This window comes from Lemur catta, chromosome 7, assembly GCF_020740605.2.
Source record: "Lemur catta isolate mLemCat1 chromosome 7, mLemCat1.pri, whole genome shotgun sequence".
Taxonomy (NCBI): domain Eukaryota; kingdom Metazoa; phylum Chordata; class Mammalia; order Primates; family Lemuridae; genus Lemur; species Lemur catta.
This window is the reverse complement of record NC_059134.1, coordinates 102477811-102499039: the sequence shown is the minus strand read 5'-3', so window position 1 is coordinate 102499039 and position 21229 is coordinate 102477811. Positions and strand designations below refer to the sequence as shown.

The following is a 21229-nucleotide window of genomic DNA, read 5'->3' as shown; positions in this document are numbered from 1 at the left end:
AACCCAGAGCCAACCCTTAGCATAAATTAAACATTTCCTGTTCCTCTCCCCACATCACTAAGTCAATGATCTTAGTGTGGAAAGACCCTGAAATGGGGCCTGTCGGAGGAGATTAGAACAGCATTTAGAGAAGCAGCCTGCACATGTCAAACGGCCTGATTTCCAAGGTCTTCCTTAGCCCCGTCCCTACTATAAGCTGAAAAAACATAAGACTGAGATGGAAAACGCTCTCTGTTAAGTTCTGCTAAAAGCAGGCTCTGAACCAATCTTAGGAGAATTTTGAAAAGCTGGTGACCGTCTCCTCAGCCAACCGAAATCGTCCGTGGCTAATCAGCAAGCCTACTCACCGACGTCCGTCTCCTTGTGGTTCTTGATGTATTCTGCCAGTTCGAAGTTGCCTGCGATGATTGCCACCTGCGAAGCAGAAATCATATTACATTAAATGTCACCGGCAGAACAATGATTTTTTTAATATACTTTTACATCACTGAAGGCCTCACACCACAAGGAGCCCAATCATAGCTCTTGAAAAGGCCGGTGCACATCTGCTGACTCTCAGCTTCTCACTTGGCCAAACGCCACTCTTGCTTGTTGCAAAGCCCCTGGTCATTTTACGATGGTAAGATTATCACCACGCTAGGGTGGGTGCCTCTATCCAGAAGGCATAGGGAGGAAATTACCTATACAGTGGCGGTGAATTCAGCAAAGCCAGAACTTGGAAACCCCCCATCAGCTATGACCTACATTCCCACAGGGCTCAACTGGTTGAGTCTCACACCACCTAGGAGTCCCACTTTTCTGATTAGATACGAGCCAGTCCCCACAAACGGAGAGAGGGGAAACCTCAAAAAACATTTAAAACTCTTCATCAAATTTCAGTTCAGTGGAAACAATTCCTCCCACAGATGCACAGCCAAGTGGGTGGCATCAAAACCAACACCTACAGAAAATTATCCTAACTCAGGCCCTACAGACCTGTTACCTAAAGCCTCACGATCCTTGACATGCGGAAACAGCCAGGCAGATGAAGCCAGGTGCCCCTGGAGGCCCCAAAGGGAGGCCAGAACCAGAGACCACATGGGCAAGGCTCACATGCCCCAGAGGCGAAGATCTTGGTCTCAGAGCCAAATGCAGGCCCCCCCAAAAGAGCCAGGCATTCTGATGCCAGTCTGGAGGAACACACACATATTACAACGAGTTGACGTCAAATGATAATGTGGAATTATCCAATCAGCTGGAGGCCTCATGAGCAAAAACTAAGGTTTCCTGTGGAAGAAGAAACATGTCCTCAAGACTGCAGCATCAGCTCCTGCCTGGGTTTTCAGTCTGCCCCGCAGATTCCAGACTTGCCAGCCCACACTCATGTGAGCTGGTTCCTTACAATCAATTGCTGACCAATAGATGTTTCAGTACCGGGAGTGGGGTGCTGCTGTCCCAAATATCAAACAGTGTAGAAACGGCCTTGGACTTGGGTGGTGAACTAGCAGAGGCTGGACGCGTTCTGAGGTGCATGCTGGAAATGGAATGTTACAGCGATTCTGGTGAGATCGCAGATGGAAGGAGAAACATTCTACTGGAAACTGGAGCAACAGTGATCCCTGGTATAAAGTGACAAAGAATTTGGCTGAATTCTGTTCTAGCATTTTGTGGAAGGTAGACCCTTGTGAGTGATAAAATTGGATACTTAGCCAAGGAGATTTCTAAGCAAAGTGTTGAGGGAGCAGCTGGCTCTTCCTGACTGCTTATGGTAAAACACAAAAGCAAAGAGATGAATTGAAGAAACAATTATTAAGCAAAAAGGAACCGGAACTTGAAGATTTGGAAATTTCTCAGACTGTCCATATGGGAAAGGATGAGAAAGCCTTCCCCTGCTGCAAAACACAAGCACCGAGGGTGTGGCTGGAGTGTCACCGGATCACAAGCAGGAACACAGCCAGTTCCAGCTGACAGGGATGGAGACGGGACAAGATGAGGGACAACTGTCGGACTGCTGGATGTGACAGGAGAAGGTGATGGAGCCATTAGGCTGAGGGTAGGAGCTGGTCTTCAAGAGGGAAAAAATGTCCCTGAAGGCAGCTCAAAGATTATCGGGACCACCTTGGTTTCAGTCTTCCTCCCACCCCCACGTTCAACACGGAGTAGGTGAAGACCCATTCCAGAAGCACACCCCAAATCCCTAGCCTGCCCCCTGTGTCTGGCGCGCCCTCCCATCCCCTCACCTACACTGAATGAGACAGCTCCTCTGTGCACCCAGTGCCTGCACCCGCCCTGTCAGGGAGACCTGGAGGCCTGGGGGGCATCTTGCCCTTGCTCAGTGCCCGAGGTGGGTGTACCCCACACACCCAGGAACAAACTCCTCAAGGAACAAGCAGCGAGGAGGATCAGGGCACCATACCTGCAGGAGCCCGACAACGACCTGAGTCTTGTGCCAAAGGCCTGTGCTGGACGCACTCAGGGGCCCAGCTGTGCAGAGGCACCTGAGAGGTTGGGGGGCTGTGTGGGTGCAGCAGGTGGAGCTGTCTACTCGGGTCTTGCAGGGAGTGTGGGGCATAAGTGCTGTGTCCCAGCCTCTGAGGAGCATACAGACCAACATGGGATGTGAGGAGCAGCCCGGCGCACAGGTACGGCTCTGGCACAGACGGAGGAGAGGGTGTGAGGCAGGCCAGGGCCAAGCAGACCCCCGTGGGGACCTGGGAAAAATCTGGAGGGACAAGCACCTGGATGGCAGGCAGGGGAGGAGGATCAGGGACCATCTGGTTGGTCCCCGCTGAAGCTCTCTGCAGATCGAGATTTGACGCCGCCTGTATACATCAGGCAGCCCTTTCCAAGACAAGACGGCTTCCTAGATGACTCTGGATGACACCTCTGTGGGCTCAAGTCACCCACCCACCATGCGCCTACCGACATACCATTAACTGAGCACCAGGACGTGCCACACCCCACAGCACCTGGCACTGAGTCTGGCCCGCCCTGAAGCACGTCTCAGTTTGCAGGTGTGAGCTTGCGTGCTGGATCAGGCGACAACTACACCTGAGCCCAGGCGTCATGTGGGCTTCCCTGCAGTCTGAACGTCTGTGTCCCTCCAAAATTCCCATGTCGAAACCTACGCCCCAGTGCAAGGGAGGACCTTTGGGAGTTGATTAGGTCACCAGGGCGGAGTCCTCATGAATGGGGTCAGTGTCCTTATCAAAGAGGCTCCAGAGATACTTGTCCCTTCTGCGATGTGAGAACTCAGAGGGAAGACGGCTGAATAGGGATCGGACCCTCCCCAGACATCGGATCTGCTGCCGCCTGGTCTTGACTCTCAGTCTCCAGAACCGTGACGGGGAATGTCTGTGGTTTATAAGCCACTCAGTGTACGGTATTTTGCTGCAGCAGCCTGAGCACTAAGACAACGTCCGTCCCATCCCACCTGTCACCCGAGCTGATGCTGGGGCCAGAGCCGGTGCCCACAGACCTGCACCTTCCGGCTCAGCTCAGGGGCGTGGCGGCGCAGGTGAACTTTCTGCAGCAGTAAGAAGGCCCGGGAGCTGCGCTGTCGCTTCGGACACTTCTCTCAGTTTCCCTGGCTCTGGGGAGGGTGGTTAGGACCCCGGGGACGCTGCTGCCTTGCCGTGATGCCCACAGTGCGACCTGCTCTGCCCACGCTGAGAGTCAGAGCAGGGAAGCAGCCGCCTCTCCCCTCCTCTCTCCTGAACAACCTCCCGGGAGCTGCCGCCAGGTACAGAGGAAACGCTTCCCCTGCCCAGAATGAAGCATCCTTCTCTTTCCAAAACAAAATGTGCTTCCCAAACGGACAGCTATGCAGCACAGGCGGCTCTGTGGTCCTGACACCTCTTCGCCATATGTAAAGTGGCTCCTTGAAGAGCCAGCGAGGGAAACTGAGGGCTCCCTGTGTCCCCATGTCTCGTTTCCTTCTGGAGATATGGCATCTTGCTTCAGACCCCTGGGCAGCTCAGGAAGTGACCGATACCCACAGCCCCAGGAGGCTGGGAAGGGTGTCTGATGTTTGAGCATCCTCCAGCCATGGCAGGGTGGGAGACTGGGCTCAGTGAAATCAGAGGTCGATCTCCACCAGACAAACTCCACGGGAGTCTCTGCCCAGCTCCAGGCTAACGTCGGGGCTCTGGAGAGGCTGTGGACTCCTCCACAGGTTCTGGAGAGAACAGCTCCCTGGGGCTCTGCCAGAATCGCGAGTTGGGACAGGAGCCTTGGCAAATCCATATGTGTTACCCGAAGGCCCTTGGTTTGCTCCTGGACTTTACACCAACCCCGGGGGGGCTGACTAGACAGAGACCCCTTCGGTGACACAAGCAACCACCCACACCTCCAGGGACTGCTGACTCAGGGGTGCTGAGGGCTGGGCCCTGAGCCAGAGGAAGCAGCCAGGGCTTGGGAGTCTGCCCTGTGGGTGCTTCTGTGCCGGGTGACACTGTGGGCCTCCCCCAGGGAAAGGGGGCCCCAGCATTGAATCAAGACTGCTCCAGGCAAGGCCTCCACTTGCTGGTACCTAGAGGCTGGGGATCAAATGTCCCCCAGGCCCACAGAAAGCCAAGCAGGTCCAGGACCCTGCACCCTCCCATGGCTGAGGAGTGACAGGCACCCCTGAGCAATGGTCGGCCCTCACTCCGGCAGCACCGTGTGGTGGCTGGAGCCATGGGGATCACAGACAACAAATGCCCCCTCTGTACCTGCATCTCCTCCTCTGTAACCGAGGGTAATAATACATGTGTGATCTTCTATGACTACCGTGAGAATTTAAATAATTAATATTGGTTAATGGCTTAAAACAGTATCATTTGATATCAGCAAATGGAATGCAGAGATCTGTTTCTAAAGGAGACAGTATCAATGCCTAGGTGAGCCTGTTTCAGGAACAAGAAAATCAATCAGTATAACTCAACACATAACAGAGAAAAAAGAGGAAATCTATCTAATTATCTTGATAGTTGAAGGATCGGATCTCAGTTTTGATAAATGTTTTATCAAAACACATCGGATACAACAATACAGCTTCATGATAAAATCTAATAGACCAGGAATCAAAGTGAGCTCAGTCTGCTAGCACAGCTATCAAACACGTATCACTGCACAAACACCACCCGAAACTAAGTGACGTGTGATCCTGAGGATCATGCTCTAGGCGCACTCCTGTGACTGCATCTCAGTGGAGGGTCCCAGGGCATGACAGTCTCCACGAGGGTCTGGCTGTCGGCTGGGGCTCAAGTGTTTTCTTCCACCCATCCTCCCACCCTCCAGGGACCAGACTGGCCTCTCAACACAGTGGCCCCAGGTTCGTGCTCCACATAGACATCTGAAGCTGCAAAGATCCAAGCGGCCCGTCTGGTCACCTGGACCTCGTGCAACCACCACCACCTCTGGCAAAACCTACTGGCGAAGCACATGACCAGACTGCAGGTGTGGGGCAAGCAGACTCCACCAATGGACGGGAGGGGCTACACTGTCCATCCCACTGCAGTTTCAAACTGCATCACTGCGGCATGAACACGTTACGCCAGGATCGGCAGGTGTTTGGTCGACCTTGTCCTTTTGGACTTGGGATCACGTGGAAGTCTCAAAGGGCACACGGCAATCTGGGACTTGAACCCGGGCTCCAGAGTCTACACGACACATGCTGTCCAGTTAAGACTCACCGACACTGGCAGGCTACCTCCCAGGGATGCTGGTGTCAGCACCAAGGTTACTCCTTAATTACAAGGGGATGCTGAACTAGCAGTTGGCGCTGGGAGATCGTATTTGAGGAGAAAAACCATCTTCGGCATTTAGAAGTTTCTGACCCAATCAACAGGCCAAGTCACACTACGATCCGGCCCATCCACCTGCATTTTAGCGGCTGGGCTTCCAGCAGAGACGTGCGAACATCGACCGGATGAAAACCCGCCAGCTCTGTGCCTACCCTCTTAGGTAGAAGAGACCTCTGGGCAGTATCATCCAGTTCTCTGTCCTGTGAAATATTTATGGCAGTCAAGGGAATAAAACACCTCAAAAAACATTCTGCATAAAAGTTTAACAAAAACATAAAAGAATGAGAAGTAATTATTTCATGTGGACCCAAAACATCCTCCCTTTCCCAGATGGATTTGCTAATAAAATGTAAATTTCTCCTTTGAAATAGCAATGGCTTTGCTGAAGGACACCATTTGCTCCCAGAAATCTTAATAGAAAGTTCTTCAGTGTTTGCAGAGAAACAGTCTGCAAGGCAGTGGCTCCAGTGGGAGCCGGAGGCTGAAAGCCGTGAACCCACAGGGCAAGGGGAGATTTTCTACTTGGCCCGAAGGTCCTCCTGCCTGGTGGGGCAGAACGAGGGTGACTACTCTGTTGTGCGAAGCTGAGATTGCTGGGGATTACAGGTGTTCCTAGACTGGCTTCTACCAGGCTGCGAGAATGCGGAGAGTGATGGAGCCGATGATAATGGTAATTGCTCAGGTTCACCCAGCATGTGCATGCAGGCACGCATCTTAGCACGGTGGCGTCAGGCTCAGTCCTCACGGCACCCTGGAGAGTGGAGCTGCTACAACTCTTGTCCTGCAGGTTAGAAAACAGGCTTCGCAAGTTCAAGTAAGTTGGTTTTCCACCTTCCCTCAAGGTAGACCTTGCTCATTCCACTCCAGAGCCTAGAAAGGCAGGTGTCGTATACATGGCCTCGTGTGGCTCTAACCACAGGAAATTCTCCAGCACCTCGGTTTAAGCACACCCTTCCTGCTCAATAAAAGGCAAGAGGGAGATTAATAATGAGATTTGATTCAGAAGCAAAAACTGAGTACCATTTTCTGCCGGATGGTAACCAAAGAAAGAAATGACAGCTGAGACTATCGCACACCCTGTATCAGTTTGCTGAGGTCACTGTCACAGAGCACCGCAGGCAGCGTGGCTTAAACAACAGAAATTTATCTCACGGTCCTGGAGGCTGGAAGTCTAAGATCAAGGTGTCTCTGGGTTGGTTCCTTCTGAGGCCTCTGTCCTTGGCTTGCAGACGGCCACCTTCTCCCGGGGTCCTCACGTGGTCGTCCCTCTGTGCATGGCTGTGTCCTGATCTCCTCTTTTTATAAGGACGTCAGTCATATCTGATTAGGGCCCACACTAACGGCCTCATCTTACCTTAATTATCTCTTCAAAGACCCTGTCTCCAAATACAGTCATAATCTGGGATGCCGGGGGTTAGAGCCTCACTATATGAATTTAGGGGGACCCGACGTAGCCCATAACAACTTGCTTACCCAAGTGTGGGGAATGTCTTTGCCGGCCTAGTGAACACTTACAGTCCCCAACAAACACCCAGGCTGGGAGCGTGTGGGGCCTACACGACGGCTTGAAAATCTCTCCCCTCCCTTGCTCGGTTCCCAGGCGGCAGGGAGAGGAAGGCACCTGCACACGATGGTCACAGACAGAAACGCAGAAACAGAAATCTGCTTCTCCCACCCCCTAGATTTTGCTGAGAAAAATTTCCACACAACCCCCAAAAGCTGGAAGAATAGAGCAAGAAAATCAGCACCTTCTCAACTGGATGGCACAGTTGTTCCCGTGCTGCTAGGCGTGGCACAGTGCCCACACACACTTGAGCACCTAAGTTGGCTTTTGCTGCCCACAGTGGTGCCTCCCTCTCTGAACACCTCGGCATCCGCAAATGCAGGGCGTCCCCCTACACACGGTGTCACGACCAGGAGATCAGCACTCATTCCCAGACATCCTCCAATACTCACAGGTCCCCAAATGCCTCTTTCCCCTAATTTCCTGTGTTGTGTTAATCTGGGTAAATGTCCACAGAGTGAAATGCACAGGCATTAAAGGGACAATTTGGTGAGTCTTGATGAACACACATGACCACGTCACCACCAACCCCCAAGAACTAGGGGCCACGGATGACCTGACCTCCCTCACCACAGATTAGTCACACGTTGGCTGCGCGTCACATACGATGGAATCACGTGTCACATACTCTTGCGTGTCTGGCTTCTGTGGCTGAACACTGTGTTTCTGAGAGTCGCTCGTGCTGCCGTGGGCATCAGTGGTTTCTCTGTCCCTCAGCAGTGACGCGCTGTGTGGCTGCACCACCACCTGCCATTCACCTGACACCTGGGTTGCCTCCCACTTGGGGCTACAAAGAATAACCAGCTTTGAACATTCTCGTACAAGCGCTTTTGTGGCTGTGTATTTTTGCCCTAACCCCCTGGCTGTGGACTAGCAGGGTGAGTAGAGTCGTGCATATGAAGCTCTGTAAGAAACTGCCTTCTCTCCCAAGCGGGGTTCTGTTTAGCGCTCCCACCGGCGACGTACGAGAGTTCCAGCCGCTCCACATCCTCACTGACGTTTGACGTTGTCCATCTTCTTAATTTTGACTACTCTGGTGTGTGTTGAGTAGATGGTTTTAAGTTTCATCTGCTTCCATTTCCTTTTTTTTTAAATCTCATCATTGTAATCACTAAAATAAAATAAATTTCAATTTTCCCAGAAGCTGGAAACAGCAATGATTCTAAGACTTGGACCAAGAACTGCAGATACGGACCTCAGTGAAGCCGCCAGCAGGCTGGTGAGTACACCTGCAGCGTCCCCGGGGCCGCGGGGCGTGAGACCCCGACAGCCACTGTCGTTTACTCAGAAACGCCACTTCCTACCCCAAATGACAAGAGCGAGAACGGCAGCTGAAGCGGTCCGTTTATGAAGACGGCAGTAACACCAGCGTATCTTACGCACACAGAAAACATTTTACTTCATTCAGTGATGTGAAGGAAGTTTCGCCAATTATACAAGCTAAAACCACGCTTGTGTGATAACACACAACTATATAAAAAAAGGAAACGTGAACTAGCTGTGTGTTCATGTGGGATTTTATCTGGTCAGCTCCTCCGTGAAACCAAACCAGCAATTCCACTAAAATCACTCAGGTGTCACGTTGGGCAACGACTTCTGAGATATGAACCCAAGTTGTCTTCCCCACAGAAGCAAAAATCACCAGTGGAAACCGCCTTTTTTCTTCCGTTCTGTGGTCTTGTCCTATCAGAGTCTCGGGGAACTGACCTGCAGATGTCCAAGCCAAGTTCTCGATTCAGGTATTTTCTTCCTCATTTCTCCAGCGAAGAAAAGGAAAAGGAAACAAAAGCCCTTCCCCTCCCCATCCTCTCGCCACCTCCTGGCGTGTTTATAAATACATCCAGCCAAGGTCACGTCCTTCATAAAAGAAAGACTTCAAACTTATAATTAATCCCAGTGCTACAGAAGAAACTTATTATGTAAAGAGATTTGTCTTCCTTCTCTTCCTTCCTTCATCCTAAATGACAGACCCTATTATTAACTTGAACCACTCAGGAAACGTACCGAACACCCAGGAGAGTCTATCTGCTAAAACGGATGGGAGGTATGTGAATTAAATTCAACACGACTAAATAACATAAAATTGCATTTCAATACCTTCAGGAATAATAAAAAAAATCAAAAGACGTTTTACTTTATTAGGAACAGCCTGGGGACAATGATTTAAGTTCCTTGTGACCAGCAGGTAAAGTTTAGCAGAAAGAAGAAAACAGAAGAGGGGGGAGGGCCTGAAGGGAGGAAAAGTTATGGCAAGGAAGAGGGAGCAGTTTTCCTACATGGGTTTTTAAGATCCTTGTAAATAATTTAAAACCACTAAAAATATAAACCAAAGACTCCAAGTTCCCACTTTGGGATCTGGGGGCTAAAAGAGATGATTCTGAGTTTAGATGTTGGCTCCAAAACGTGCCCCAGACTTCACGCGGAAGCACACCCTAAAACGGCAGCCCTTCCCAGGATAAGGAATCGTGCACGGAGGATGCTGCACCGGGGACCTGCCGGGCCGGCTCTGCATGTTTGCGTTTTAACCAGAGCAGTTCTTTTCATTCCCACTCGGAAAGTGCTGCTCAGCCTTCACCAAGCAATCTCCTAATTATTCAGGTGATGCTTCCACTCGTCATTACGGAGAGCGGCTGGCCCCAGGGCGTTATCATCAGAGCAGCGACATGAATGTTTACTGCTCTTAAATTAATCCGCTTTTTGATTTAGCATATTTACAACGGCATAGCACACAGAACGGCACGGTAGCGAAGGACCTGCCTGGGGCTGCTGGGCTCTTCGAGCAGGTGAACAGGACCCCTTCCAATGACACTGGCTGTGCAGCACCTTTTTCTAGAAGCCCAGAGAAGGCACAACGCACTCAGCGGCATCCCACAGCCCCCTGCCTGACATCAGGCTTGGGGGCTCGCCGAGCCACAGGCACAAGCATCTGACAGCGTGCCACACCACTGCAGCGCCCATCCTCCCCGACTCTCTTGGTCGCCATTTTAGGCACAATCCACCTGCCACCAGGTGCATGAGCAACTCCCAGGCTTCCCGGCAGCCTGGTGTTCCCCCCAGGCAGGGGCTGGAGGAAGGCCACCCCCCCACACCTCTCCTGCTGTGAGGGAGCACCCATGGAAACACAGGGGAAAGCTGCAAACTCCAAGCCAACACACAAGGGCATTTTGAAAATACAACCACCTCGTAAGCAAACACGAGAGGCTGAAAATACACATGAAAAGGAAGGAAATTCAGTTGTTAAAAGTCCTTAACTGTGAACATCAGGAATCCTCTGGGTTACAGGGGCCACCGTGTTTGAAATGCCCTCATTCACCACGCACCGCATCTCGGCTCCCGATTCCTTAATCTCAGTAACGCACTTTGTGGGTTAAGCCAATGGCTCTGTATTGGCTGGCAATGACCTTTTGCATGATTCCTGGGTATTGCTTACTCGTGTGACAGGTCATTCTCGGGTCCTGATGTTACTGACCACAACACTGATGTCTTCTTTTAAAGACAGAACTTGGTCCCTTGGAGACACTTCACTGTCACCGGGAATCTCATCTCCAGTGTGCTGGGCTGCTGTTCCCAAATCCACCAGCACATGTTAGCAGACTGTACACCCCCCTCGCCCGAATCCCCTAGCAACTACATCCTGGCGCCTCACATTTTAATTCTTTCGGTTATGATTCATGGTGCCATCTGTGGACAGATAATGAGAGACAATAATCCAAGAATAGCTACCGGGCGTTTGTTCAGCGGGATTCAGCACCGGCGCTTCCCAGTTACAGAAGGGACGTGCCACACCAGGAGGTGCCTCTCCCCTCCACCCCTGGCCCAAATGCGACCCAGCAAAGTGGACTAGCAGGTCTCTGCTCAGCCCGCCTGGTGACATCTGCCCCCAGCTGTCCTCGAACTCCCAAGGACAACTAGAGCGTGGCCGCTGAGTCCCAGAGAGAGTTAAAGGCAACTAACGTAAGAAGAGCGAAGAGAGGGCGCACCCCACATGAGGGCCGCCCCTCCCCTGCCTGCTGGGGCGGGGGGGTGGGGGGCTATGAGAAAGGGTACCCCCTTGTGGCCTGCTTGCACTTAGGGAGCAGAAAGAGGCTTTGTTCAGTTGTGAGATCAAGGTCATGCTTTAAAGACTTCTGGGCTACTTGACTAATGACACTCAAGGAAACATCACTTGTCCTGTTTTATAAACCCTGACATGTGTCCTCGTGGCCACTGTTATTCCAGAGCACACCCCTGGCTATCCTGGGACACAGATGTGTGTTTCCATACGCCACCCCCGCTTACGGCGACACTTGCCACCGGCCAGCATCACCTCTCTCTGCTTCAGGGAGCGGCGCACGCCTAGGTAGGTCCCCGTGTCTTCTGCAGGAAAGGTTTAGAGAGGCTTGAGCGGTGACCGACACCTCCTCAGGGCTTGGCCCACAGCCCTGTACACCGAGGCTGCGCCTTCCTGTGAGTCCTGGGGGATAAATGACCTTCCTGCCAGCCCTGCCCTTTGGGGGAGGCAGAGTTGAGATGCCCCGGGCCCCACATAACGTTTCGTGCAGGGTCGAACACTCAGGGGAGCTGTCCTCGGGAAAGGTCAGGGGACCTGGGAACAGCCGGGAAGTGGCAGGGTAGGAGCCAGCACAGAGCGGCCCCTTGTGCCCACCTGCTGACCCGTCCCATGGCCACAGAGTGGACAGAGGCATGAAGTGCTCTCGGCGTGTCCCCAATGCTGGTAGAGAACAGAAGCGCCAAGTCCTAACACCAACCGCTGACGCGCACGCCCGCCGCCACTCCGCCACCCCGCCATCCTTTCATGCTGTTGCACAGCAGCCTTCGGAAATTATTTCCAGAATTCTAATGGAGCGTGATTCACTGGAAAGAGGACGATGATATAATTATCCACCTGTGTCACTTAAACAGCAAGAAGTACCCCTGCCCACCCTACAGCTAGCACAGCGCGCAGCACCTGCCTGCTGTCTGAAGGGAGATTTGTGAACCGCTGATGCGACTCCAGGGTCTCTCTCCTCAAAGCTCACAGGTGTGAGCGCCAGGTGTGAGCGCCAGGTGTGAGCAGCCTGGGGAAGGGTGAGCCGGGACCACAGGGAGCCCAAGAGGCACAGAGCCCCACGAGGGGTGCGGCACGCACACTCTCCTCCCTCGGTAAGCGGACTCGCTGCTTCTCGGCGTCTGCCGTACCTGGAGCCCGAGGCCAGGTGTATACGAGTGGGGGTCGGGGAGAGGCTCGAGACACCAGGCCGTTACCTTGGGGCACTATGCTTAATTTTTATTAGGAAACAAAAAACAGAAAAGTGAGGCCAGAAGAGGGAAAGTGACCAAGACAGGCCACCGTGCACAGAGCAGTGAGCCACTTCAAGAGGAGAGGACAAGTCAGCTCTGGCCCCGCGGACGGCTGAACATCCCAGCGTGCTCCAAACGAGACACCAGTAAGGTTGCCCCTGGGTGTTAAAGGCCGCCAGGTGAACATCTCAAGCCAGCTCACATTTTTAATTATTTTATTGTGAGAACTTGACCCAGGAAAGAAAAGCAGCTGCTACAAAACAGGCCACCCACAGATTCCCCTAACAGGGCTCCTGCATCAGCTACAGCAAGGTAAGTCAGACGGTCCCTAACGAATAGTCACAGCTTTCCCCTCTCTATGGAGAGAAGCCAATCGGTGCCAACCTTATTGGTACAATTGCGTCCTAGGATCACAAGGTCACCAACCACCCACGCTTAGTCTCATCTTCAATGTTGGGTACAGCCCAGGTGGCTCTGCCAACCCAAGAGTAACTGGGGAAAAATGTGCCAAAGTGTATGAGGAGATCTTTTCATTGATTTTCTTAAATTGACAAATAAAAATGGTATATGCTAATGCTGTACAACATGGTGTTTTGAAATATGTATACACTGTGGGATGGTTAAATTGAGCTAATTAACATATGCATCACCTCGCATACTTATCATTTTGTGCGGTGAGAACACTCAAAATCTACTGTCTCTTGGGAGGCCGAGGCGGGCAGATCATTTGAGCTCAGGAGTTCGAGACCAGCCTGAGCAAGAGTGAGACCCTGTCTCTACTAAAAAAAATAGAAAGAAAGTAGCTGGACAACTAAAAATATATAGAAAAAATTAGCCGGGCATGGTGGTATGCGCCTGTAGTCCCAGCTACTCGGGAGGCTGAGGCAGGAGGATCGCTTGAGCCCAGGAGTCTGAGATTGCTGTGAGCTAGGCTGACGCCACAGCACTCTAGCCGGGGCAACAGAGTGAGACTCTGTCTCAAAAAATAAATAAATAAATAAATCTGTCTCAGTGATTTTCAAGTGCACAATACATTGTTATAAACTGTAGTCACCATGCGGAGCAGACCTCTTGAACTCACCCCTCCTGTCACACTGAAATTTTGTATCCTTTGACCACATCTTCCCACCCCCAGCCCCTCGCAGCCACTGTTCTACTCTCTGCTTCTGTGAGTTCAACTTTTTAAGATTCCTCAGACACGTGAGATCATGTGGTGTTCATGCCTGACTTACTCCGTTTAACATTGTGTCCTCCAGGTTCCTTAAACAAGAGCAACCCACCAAAACTTGGTAACCGGCAGTTTCCAGAGCTGCAGAGACTACGACATAAGGCTTTGAGTCCCAGATTCAAGTTTTCTCACTGTGTGGTTTTGGTCATGTTACTTAACATCTCTGGGCCTCAGTTTTTCCATCACAGACCCAACCCCCTAGGTATTTTGTCAATTAACATGAGATAAAGCAGATAGCATAATTAGTACTGCCTCCTGACACACAAGCACTTAATAAAAGAGTAGCTACTATAAAAATAATTATTATTTTTTGAAAGCACTCTTTATAAACAATAGAAGATATATTTTAAAAATTATTATCCATGGCAAAGGAAGAAAATAGAATGGAAAGGAGAGAGAGAGAAGGCTGGACTTCTTTGTGTATAAAATGGTTTATAAATTTGACTTTTAGAATAATGCAAACATGTTATATAATTACAAATCCAAATTAAAAATTAAAATAGCAATCATTAAAAATCAAAAATGAAATTAAACAAATGAACCTAAATGCATATATAGCCACTGGCATAAACAAATAGAGAGAAATTATTCCGAATGACTTTCAAATGCAGTGATTTAGTTGCACATCCCTAACGGGGTCTACTCCAATGACAAAACATAACTGCAAACAAAAACCTGAAACCATTTCAGCATCATATTGTTGTGGAAGTATCAGCATTTTTATTTGGAGAATTTTGTGCATGTGTGGTAGAATAATAAACCAAGATTAGAGTGATGGTGCTCATTAAAAACTGAGGGTTTTAGCATGGTTGAAAGACACAGACATTAAGATCAAGAAGGGAAAATAAAAACATCCTGAGTTGCAGCAGGCGATTTCGCTATCACTTATGATGTAAAATATCTTTATAATAAGCCTCCCTTGTACTTACATGTGGCCCCTAAACACCAGTTTCCACAAAACGAAACCAGACTTCTCTGAAAAAATGGCTGATTCCATGTTTGGAACAAGAAATTTACTAGAGAAGCATGAAATGTCTTGTCACACCAGAAAATCAGCAAGTCATCAGTGACCATGAGGTCATGTCAAAAGGGCTCAGGAAACCATCTGAATGAGCCTCCACTGGGCACCAACGAAGTAGCCTGAGGCAGACAAAAGCTCCCACTGGAAAGAGAATAAGCAAACCAAACCAGGCCTGTCTTCAAGGCATCAGGGAGCTACCGGAGCCACAAAGGAGGTGCCAAGGTTCTGGGAGGGGACAGCTGTCAAGGGGGAGCTGGCGTTCTAGAGCTCCTTCTCAGAGCCCTGGGATTGCACCAGGGAAAGGGCTGAGAACTGGTTCTCCGGCCTCGGGACAATCTCTCCCGCTAGGTGCAGAGAAACCGCTGGAGTGTCTGGGAGTCAAGAAGGCTCCTGAGGTGGAAAGTGCAGACCTGAAGGGCTGGAGGTCTGGGTGAGGGAGAGGAGTGGAAAGGAGGCTTCTCCTTCAAGACATTTGCTGGATTCGGAAACTCACAGGGGCAGAAGGCTGCAAAAGCTAAGCATGAGAATGGAGAGCAGGACCTTCCAGGAAAAGGGACGCTGGTAAGCACGCCAGGCTCTCTTTCTAGAAGGACAGGAGAACTGGAGACAAAATGAGTCCTCTCAAATCTACAACCCAGCCTTGACTCAGCTCAGTCTCTGACCACACTGAGTGACAAGCCCCTACTCTATCTATCCAGCAGAAGAAAAGGTAATCTTCTTGGAGAGAAAATAACATTATCTAGAGTCTCCATAATTTTTAAAACATTTGCAATGCCTGATAGCCTATGAATAATAACTAGTCTTTCCCAGAGACAGCAACAAGTGTCAGAAAACAAAGAGAAAAATCAGTCAATAGAAACAGACTAAATGGATGATCCAGATAGAGTCAGAAGCCAAGAAATGTAAAATAATTAAAATATTCAAGAAAGTAAAGGAAAAACTGGAGGAAATAGCTGAAAAGATGGAGAATTTCACCAAAAAATTGGAATGTAGAAAAAAAGAATCAACTGTAAACATCATACCTTAAAATCCAGTATCTATAATTAAATACCTAAAACATGGGTTTAAGATCCAATTACATATAGAAGATGGATAAAGAAATTGGAAAATGGATCAATAAAGAGTATACAATCTGGGCCGGGTGCGATGGCTCAAGCCTATAATCCTAGCACTCTGGGAGGCAAAGGAGGGAGGATCGTTTGAAGTCAGGAGTTCAAGATCAGCCTGAGCAAGAGCAAGACCCCGTCTTTACTAAAAAAAAAAAAAAAAAAAAAAATAGAAATAAATTAGCTGGACAACTAAAAATATATAGAAAAAATTAGCCAGAAATGGTAGTACATGCCTGTAGTCCCAGCTACTCGGGAGGCTGAAGCAGAAGGATTGCTTGACCCCAGTATATAATCTGAAGAACAGAGAGAAAAAGGAATGGAAAATACAGACAGTACACAAAAGACACAGGGAAAGGCTCTGACATGTGTGTGATTGAAATCCTGGAAGGTGAGAAGATGAAAAATGGAGAAGTACCATTTACATTAAGCCTACACTTGCCCTGGGCCCACTCAAAGAAACAGTATACACAAGATAAAAAGAAACAAAGAAAAAAAATACATTAAGCCTAAACGGATAAAACACATAAACCCATGGACTCAAAAAGCTCATGAATAGCCCGCAAGATAAACACAGGAAAAAGCACATCTAGGCACACAAACACTGAGAACCAAGGACAAAGAGAAAATTTATAATGCAGCCACAGCAAATGCCACCACCTACAATTCCACTGACGGGAGTCGTTCAAAAGACACTAGGGAAGCGAGATGACAAGGGAAACAGATAACTACCAATCTAGAATCTATACCTAACAAAAATATTCTCCTAATAATGAAGCTAAATAAAGGCATTTTCAGAAAAATCAAACCAGAGAATCTATCACCAGCATGAATTCTAACAAGGACTTCTTCTAACAAAAGAAAATTGATCCCATAAAAAATAAGGAAATTTGGGAAGGAATAAAAAGCAAATGGAAAATAAACGTGCAAGCAATATAGAGCACTGAAACGTAGTGGTGAGTTTCTAAACGTGTCACCAAAGCTGGGAGATGCAGGGGGAAAAGCTGACCTGGTGATATAAAAATAAACAAAATACAACAGTATTTTCTATGCTTTACAAAACGATAAGCAAAGCTACAAGAAAGGAGATAAATTTGAGTGAGCCCCACACATCTGTAACCTATGATTGATAAGAGTTACGCAAGCTGTTATACTATTACAAACGTACAACAAACAGACCCAAACTTCAACCCCAAACAGGCAAAATCCAACCAGCGATTTCCATGCCAGGGGGTCATGGATGGTAAAAACCACCAAGTGTCAGGAGGAAGAAAAGAGTCTGCAGCCGTGTGTCCAGGAGGGGGTGATGAGAGCTGAGGAGCCCCCCCCGTCTTCCTGCACGTGGGCAGAGTGGTTTCTGTCCACAGAGACCGCCCCATCCCCAGCTTGCGCCTGCATCCCTGAGCGCTGGTATCATCGTACTAGCCCGACCAGCTTGATTGGGCAGCGGCTCTTCCTGGCCAGCTGCTGGCATCCAGCCTACAAGGACGCAGACCTGCCAGTCACTGCCCAGGGACCGTTCATCGAGTGCCCTCGTGAGACACAGCAGTGAGCCTTGTGCCTGCCCCACTGAGGCAGGATACAGGACAGCTGACTAACTACCCAGACACCAACATTGCCACAGGGAAGGGAAAGCCAGGTCCTGGGGGCCGACTCCAAACGCTTGCTTTTCAGATGCGCTAGACTCAGTATCCCTCCCACCACACTCCCCCCAAGCCCTGTGCTGTTACCAGAGTCCCCAAGAACTCTGCTGACCGTGTGGACCCCGATCAGTCAGACCTATCGGAGGGAGAAGCACCCTGGAACCGGTTTCTCTGTGGACAGGAGCCAAGTCCACAGTCTGGGGGAGGTGCTGCACCCCGGTCTCACCTGTGTCATGCTCCCCCAGGAGACAAGGCCAGGCCCAGGTGTGTGAGCCTCACACCTGGAGGCTCTTTCCACGGCCCATGAAATGGTGGGGTTGAAGGGGGGCCTAAGCCCTTACCTTATACTTGCTTTACTAAAGCGTCTTCCACTCTATCGAGGCTTCCGTGGGGCAGCCAAACCCAAAAGTCATATCTCAGCAGACGTGGAGACAGGCGGCCTGTGATTCTAAGACACCACCTTCTTTCTCACTTGAGACTCCAGCCCGAGTACGCTGGGTATCGCTTCTCTTTCCTGTTCTATTTTCCTTCTGAGTTTGAGGCTTCGAGTGCCACACGGGAAGGCTGCATCTCCCTTGCACACAGCACCCGTAACGATCGATGCTGATGTCCAGCTTACGTCCTCCCCGAAACTCAGTGCTCCGAGGACAGGTAACACCTCCTACAGTTTCAGTTATCTGGGCGCTGCCCACTCCCGCAAGTTCAACTTCAGCCTCCCTCCCCGCCACCCTTTCGGCTCATAGGAGGCCAGATTTACACTCCTTTGCTCACTAGAGATCGTCATGCTAAGCTTTCCTCATCAACTGGTCAGGAAACACGCGAAGCCAGATGCGCTATCTACGACCGTGCGCAGCACAGACGGGACAGCGTGTGGGGGTTTCACAGGGGGCCGCCTCACAGCCATGTGCATCAGCAGCCCTTAGCCGTCTCTGAAAGCTGGAGCGGTTCCCATGTGTTTAAGAAAGCGACGGTTAAATATATGCCTCATTTCATCAGCCACTTTATGGAATAAATATTTCAATGATACCCCGCTATGCTGACTCTGAGCTAAGAAAAACATGCATTTTTACTAAACACCAAAGCCAAGGAAGCCCCATTAACTCTTGCAGATGAGGTGCCTGATAGCGATAGCTGTTTAGTAAGGAAATGACATGTCCACGGAACGTGTCCTTTAGTCCCTCCCCACGCCTGCTGCCCCACCCCGCGCATCTGCAATCAACGCCAAGCAGACGTGCACCTGCACAAAAGACAGATACCTAAGACCTGGCAGAGAAAACGTGTGAGGCAAATCATCCCACCTCAGCTTCACATGTCTGTCAGGGCTGAAATGTAAAAGCAAACCCACCAAGCATGACTGGCTTCTGGCCTATCCTAGCGGGAAGAAAAGCCAATTTACACAAGGTGAGCCTACTGGATGTTACGTGAACATGAACTCGAGGGCTTCCCCTGCTTGCTTTGCAAGGCACGCACCGCACTAGCTCATACTGCCCAGGCACGCACACATAGGTGGCTCTCGTTTTCCACGTGGTTACCTTCTGCAAAGCTGCCATGAACACCGGGTCAGCGTCGCTCCTAGAAGGAACGTGGGGTTAGGGTCCCGAGTGCCTCTGGTCACAGCATTTTAATCAACCGGTCAATGCATAACCTACTTTTATGTATGTTTCTACATATCGTCGATGCACGAACATCGCACCCAGAGCCAACACGCCTCATGCCCGGATGAAGCTTCTCTAACACCTTCTCCGTAGGGCATGTCACAGCCTCCGTGCACTTAGGAACACTAGATGGCATTTCAGCATTGCAACGGGGGCCATTTTATACAGCAAAGTCACCGACAAAATGCATGAAAATTACAAAACCATGGCACTCAGTAGATTGCCAAAGGACACTTGTTTATAATACAACAGCTGAAACAAGAAGGCAGAGCGTCACCCCCTGCAACCTCAGCAGGAAATGTGCATGGTGGGTGCCCCAAATTTTCCACCAGTCTATGCATAACTGCAAATGACCTCAAAAGTGCGAGTTTTTATTTCGGTGTTACAAATAAATCTCAGTGAGGTAGGCAGAGTCACAAATGCAGAATCTGCGGATAATGAAGACAGATTATACAGAGATGCTCAGAGTCCCCCGGTCTGACCCACTCTAGCCAAAGGAGGCCTCCGACCCTTACTTTCTACCATTAATCACTGACGTCTTGTCCATCTCCTGGTCGGTACACCCCCCACCACTGCTTAAAACAGCAGGGCCAGGACCAGTGATTAGCATCTCTGTTGCGTGACACGGTAGGAAAAGAACACCAGGCAGGCGCATGTCATATGCTTGTTAAGGCATCTCAATATGTTTGCTTCTTTGTTTAAAAAAAAAATAAGAGCCTACAACAGCAAGAAATAGACTCAAAAGAAACACATGGAGACAAAAGATTCTCTGTATCTATTTTATAAACAATAATACCTCCCATAGTGTTCAGATAAATAAGAATCTCTGAATGCAGAGTCTGAATTCCTTTTAAATATTCATGAAGATTCTGAACTCTACCTCCAGAAAAGATTTCACAGTTAAATACTCCGTGTCTGCCACCCTCCTGCTATGCGCCCAGGGTCATTTCACTGCCTGGAACAATGGACTCAAGAGCCGTCAGAGGTGGGCGGGAGCGAGCTTGCTCTGCATGACCAAGGATGGGTGACAAGGGAGGGAGTGGGCGAGTGGATGCAAGGAAGCGACCAGAGACAGCAGGCCACCTGGAGGAGTAATGAGTTCCCCGTCTCCACAGGCAGTCCAGCAGAGGAGGAAGAGATCTTAAGGAGACAGTAGTTCCCATTAAGGCACAGGCGGGGCCCAGGTGCTCTTCCAGCCTGTGATGGTTCGTTTATATGTGTCAACTTGGCTGAGCCCCAGGGTGTCCAGACTAAACCATTATTTCTGGGTGTATCTGTGGGGTGTTTCGGGATGAGAGCAGTATTGAAGCTGTGGGCTCTGTACAGCCAACGGCCTCACCCCAGCCCTGGAGGGCCTGAATCGCATAAAAGGCAGAGGAAGGGGACTCCTCCCGGTGGCTGCCTGCCTGAGCTGGAACACAGGTCTTTTTCCGGGTTTGTGCTGGGATTTACATCACTGGCTGTCCTGGGTCCCCCACTTGCAGATGGCAGATTGTGGGACTTCGCAGCCTTTGTAATCACGCGAGCCAATTCCGTATAATAAATCTCTCTGTGCGCATACACACGTATCCTGTTGGTTCTGTTTCTCTAGAGAACCCTAATACAAGGCCTTTCTGCACAACCTGCAAGCCCTGGCACTCAGACGGACGGGGCACTGTGACCCACACCTGCTCCCACCTACGGAGACGGCCCAGGAACCCCGGTGCTGCCCCTTCTACCGCGTGTCCCCAAGGCATCTGGAAGGAAAGGCTGTCTGCCTGGAGGGCCAGTGGAAGCAGAGGTCTGAGAGGGGTGGTCGACCCACCACGAAGCCTCATCCGGGGCACAGATCGAGGGCTGCCGGGATGGTCCTGAGATGCACTCGCTGACGGGCAGGCAGAGTGCAGTTGCCAGGGCAACTCCGCCCCAGAAAGGGCCCTCTGAGGAATGGTGGGCAAGCATCTGCTGCTTGCACTTATCTGAACACG

At 50.2% G+C, this 21229-nt stretch overlaps 1 protein-coding gene across 1 annotated transcript in view; it reads right to left on the bottom strand.

Annotated features, from left to right (window-relative positions):
• Positions 1–21229, bottom strand: part of LOC123642167 (SH3 and multiple ankyrin repeat domains protein 3-like) — a 322145-nt gene that overhangs the window by 185083 nt on the left and 115833 nt on the right. The window contains exon 10 of the mRNA XM_045557074.1: positions 348–414. Within this exon, the coding sequence (XP_045413030.1) occupies positions 348–414 (67 nt within the window). The remainder of the gene's footprint in view (positions 1–347; positions 415–21229) is intronic.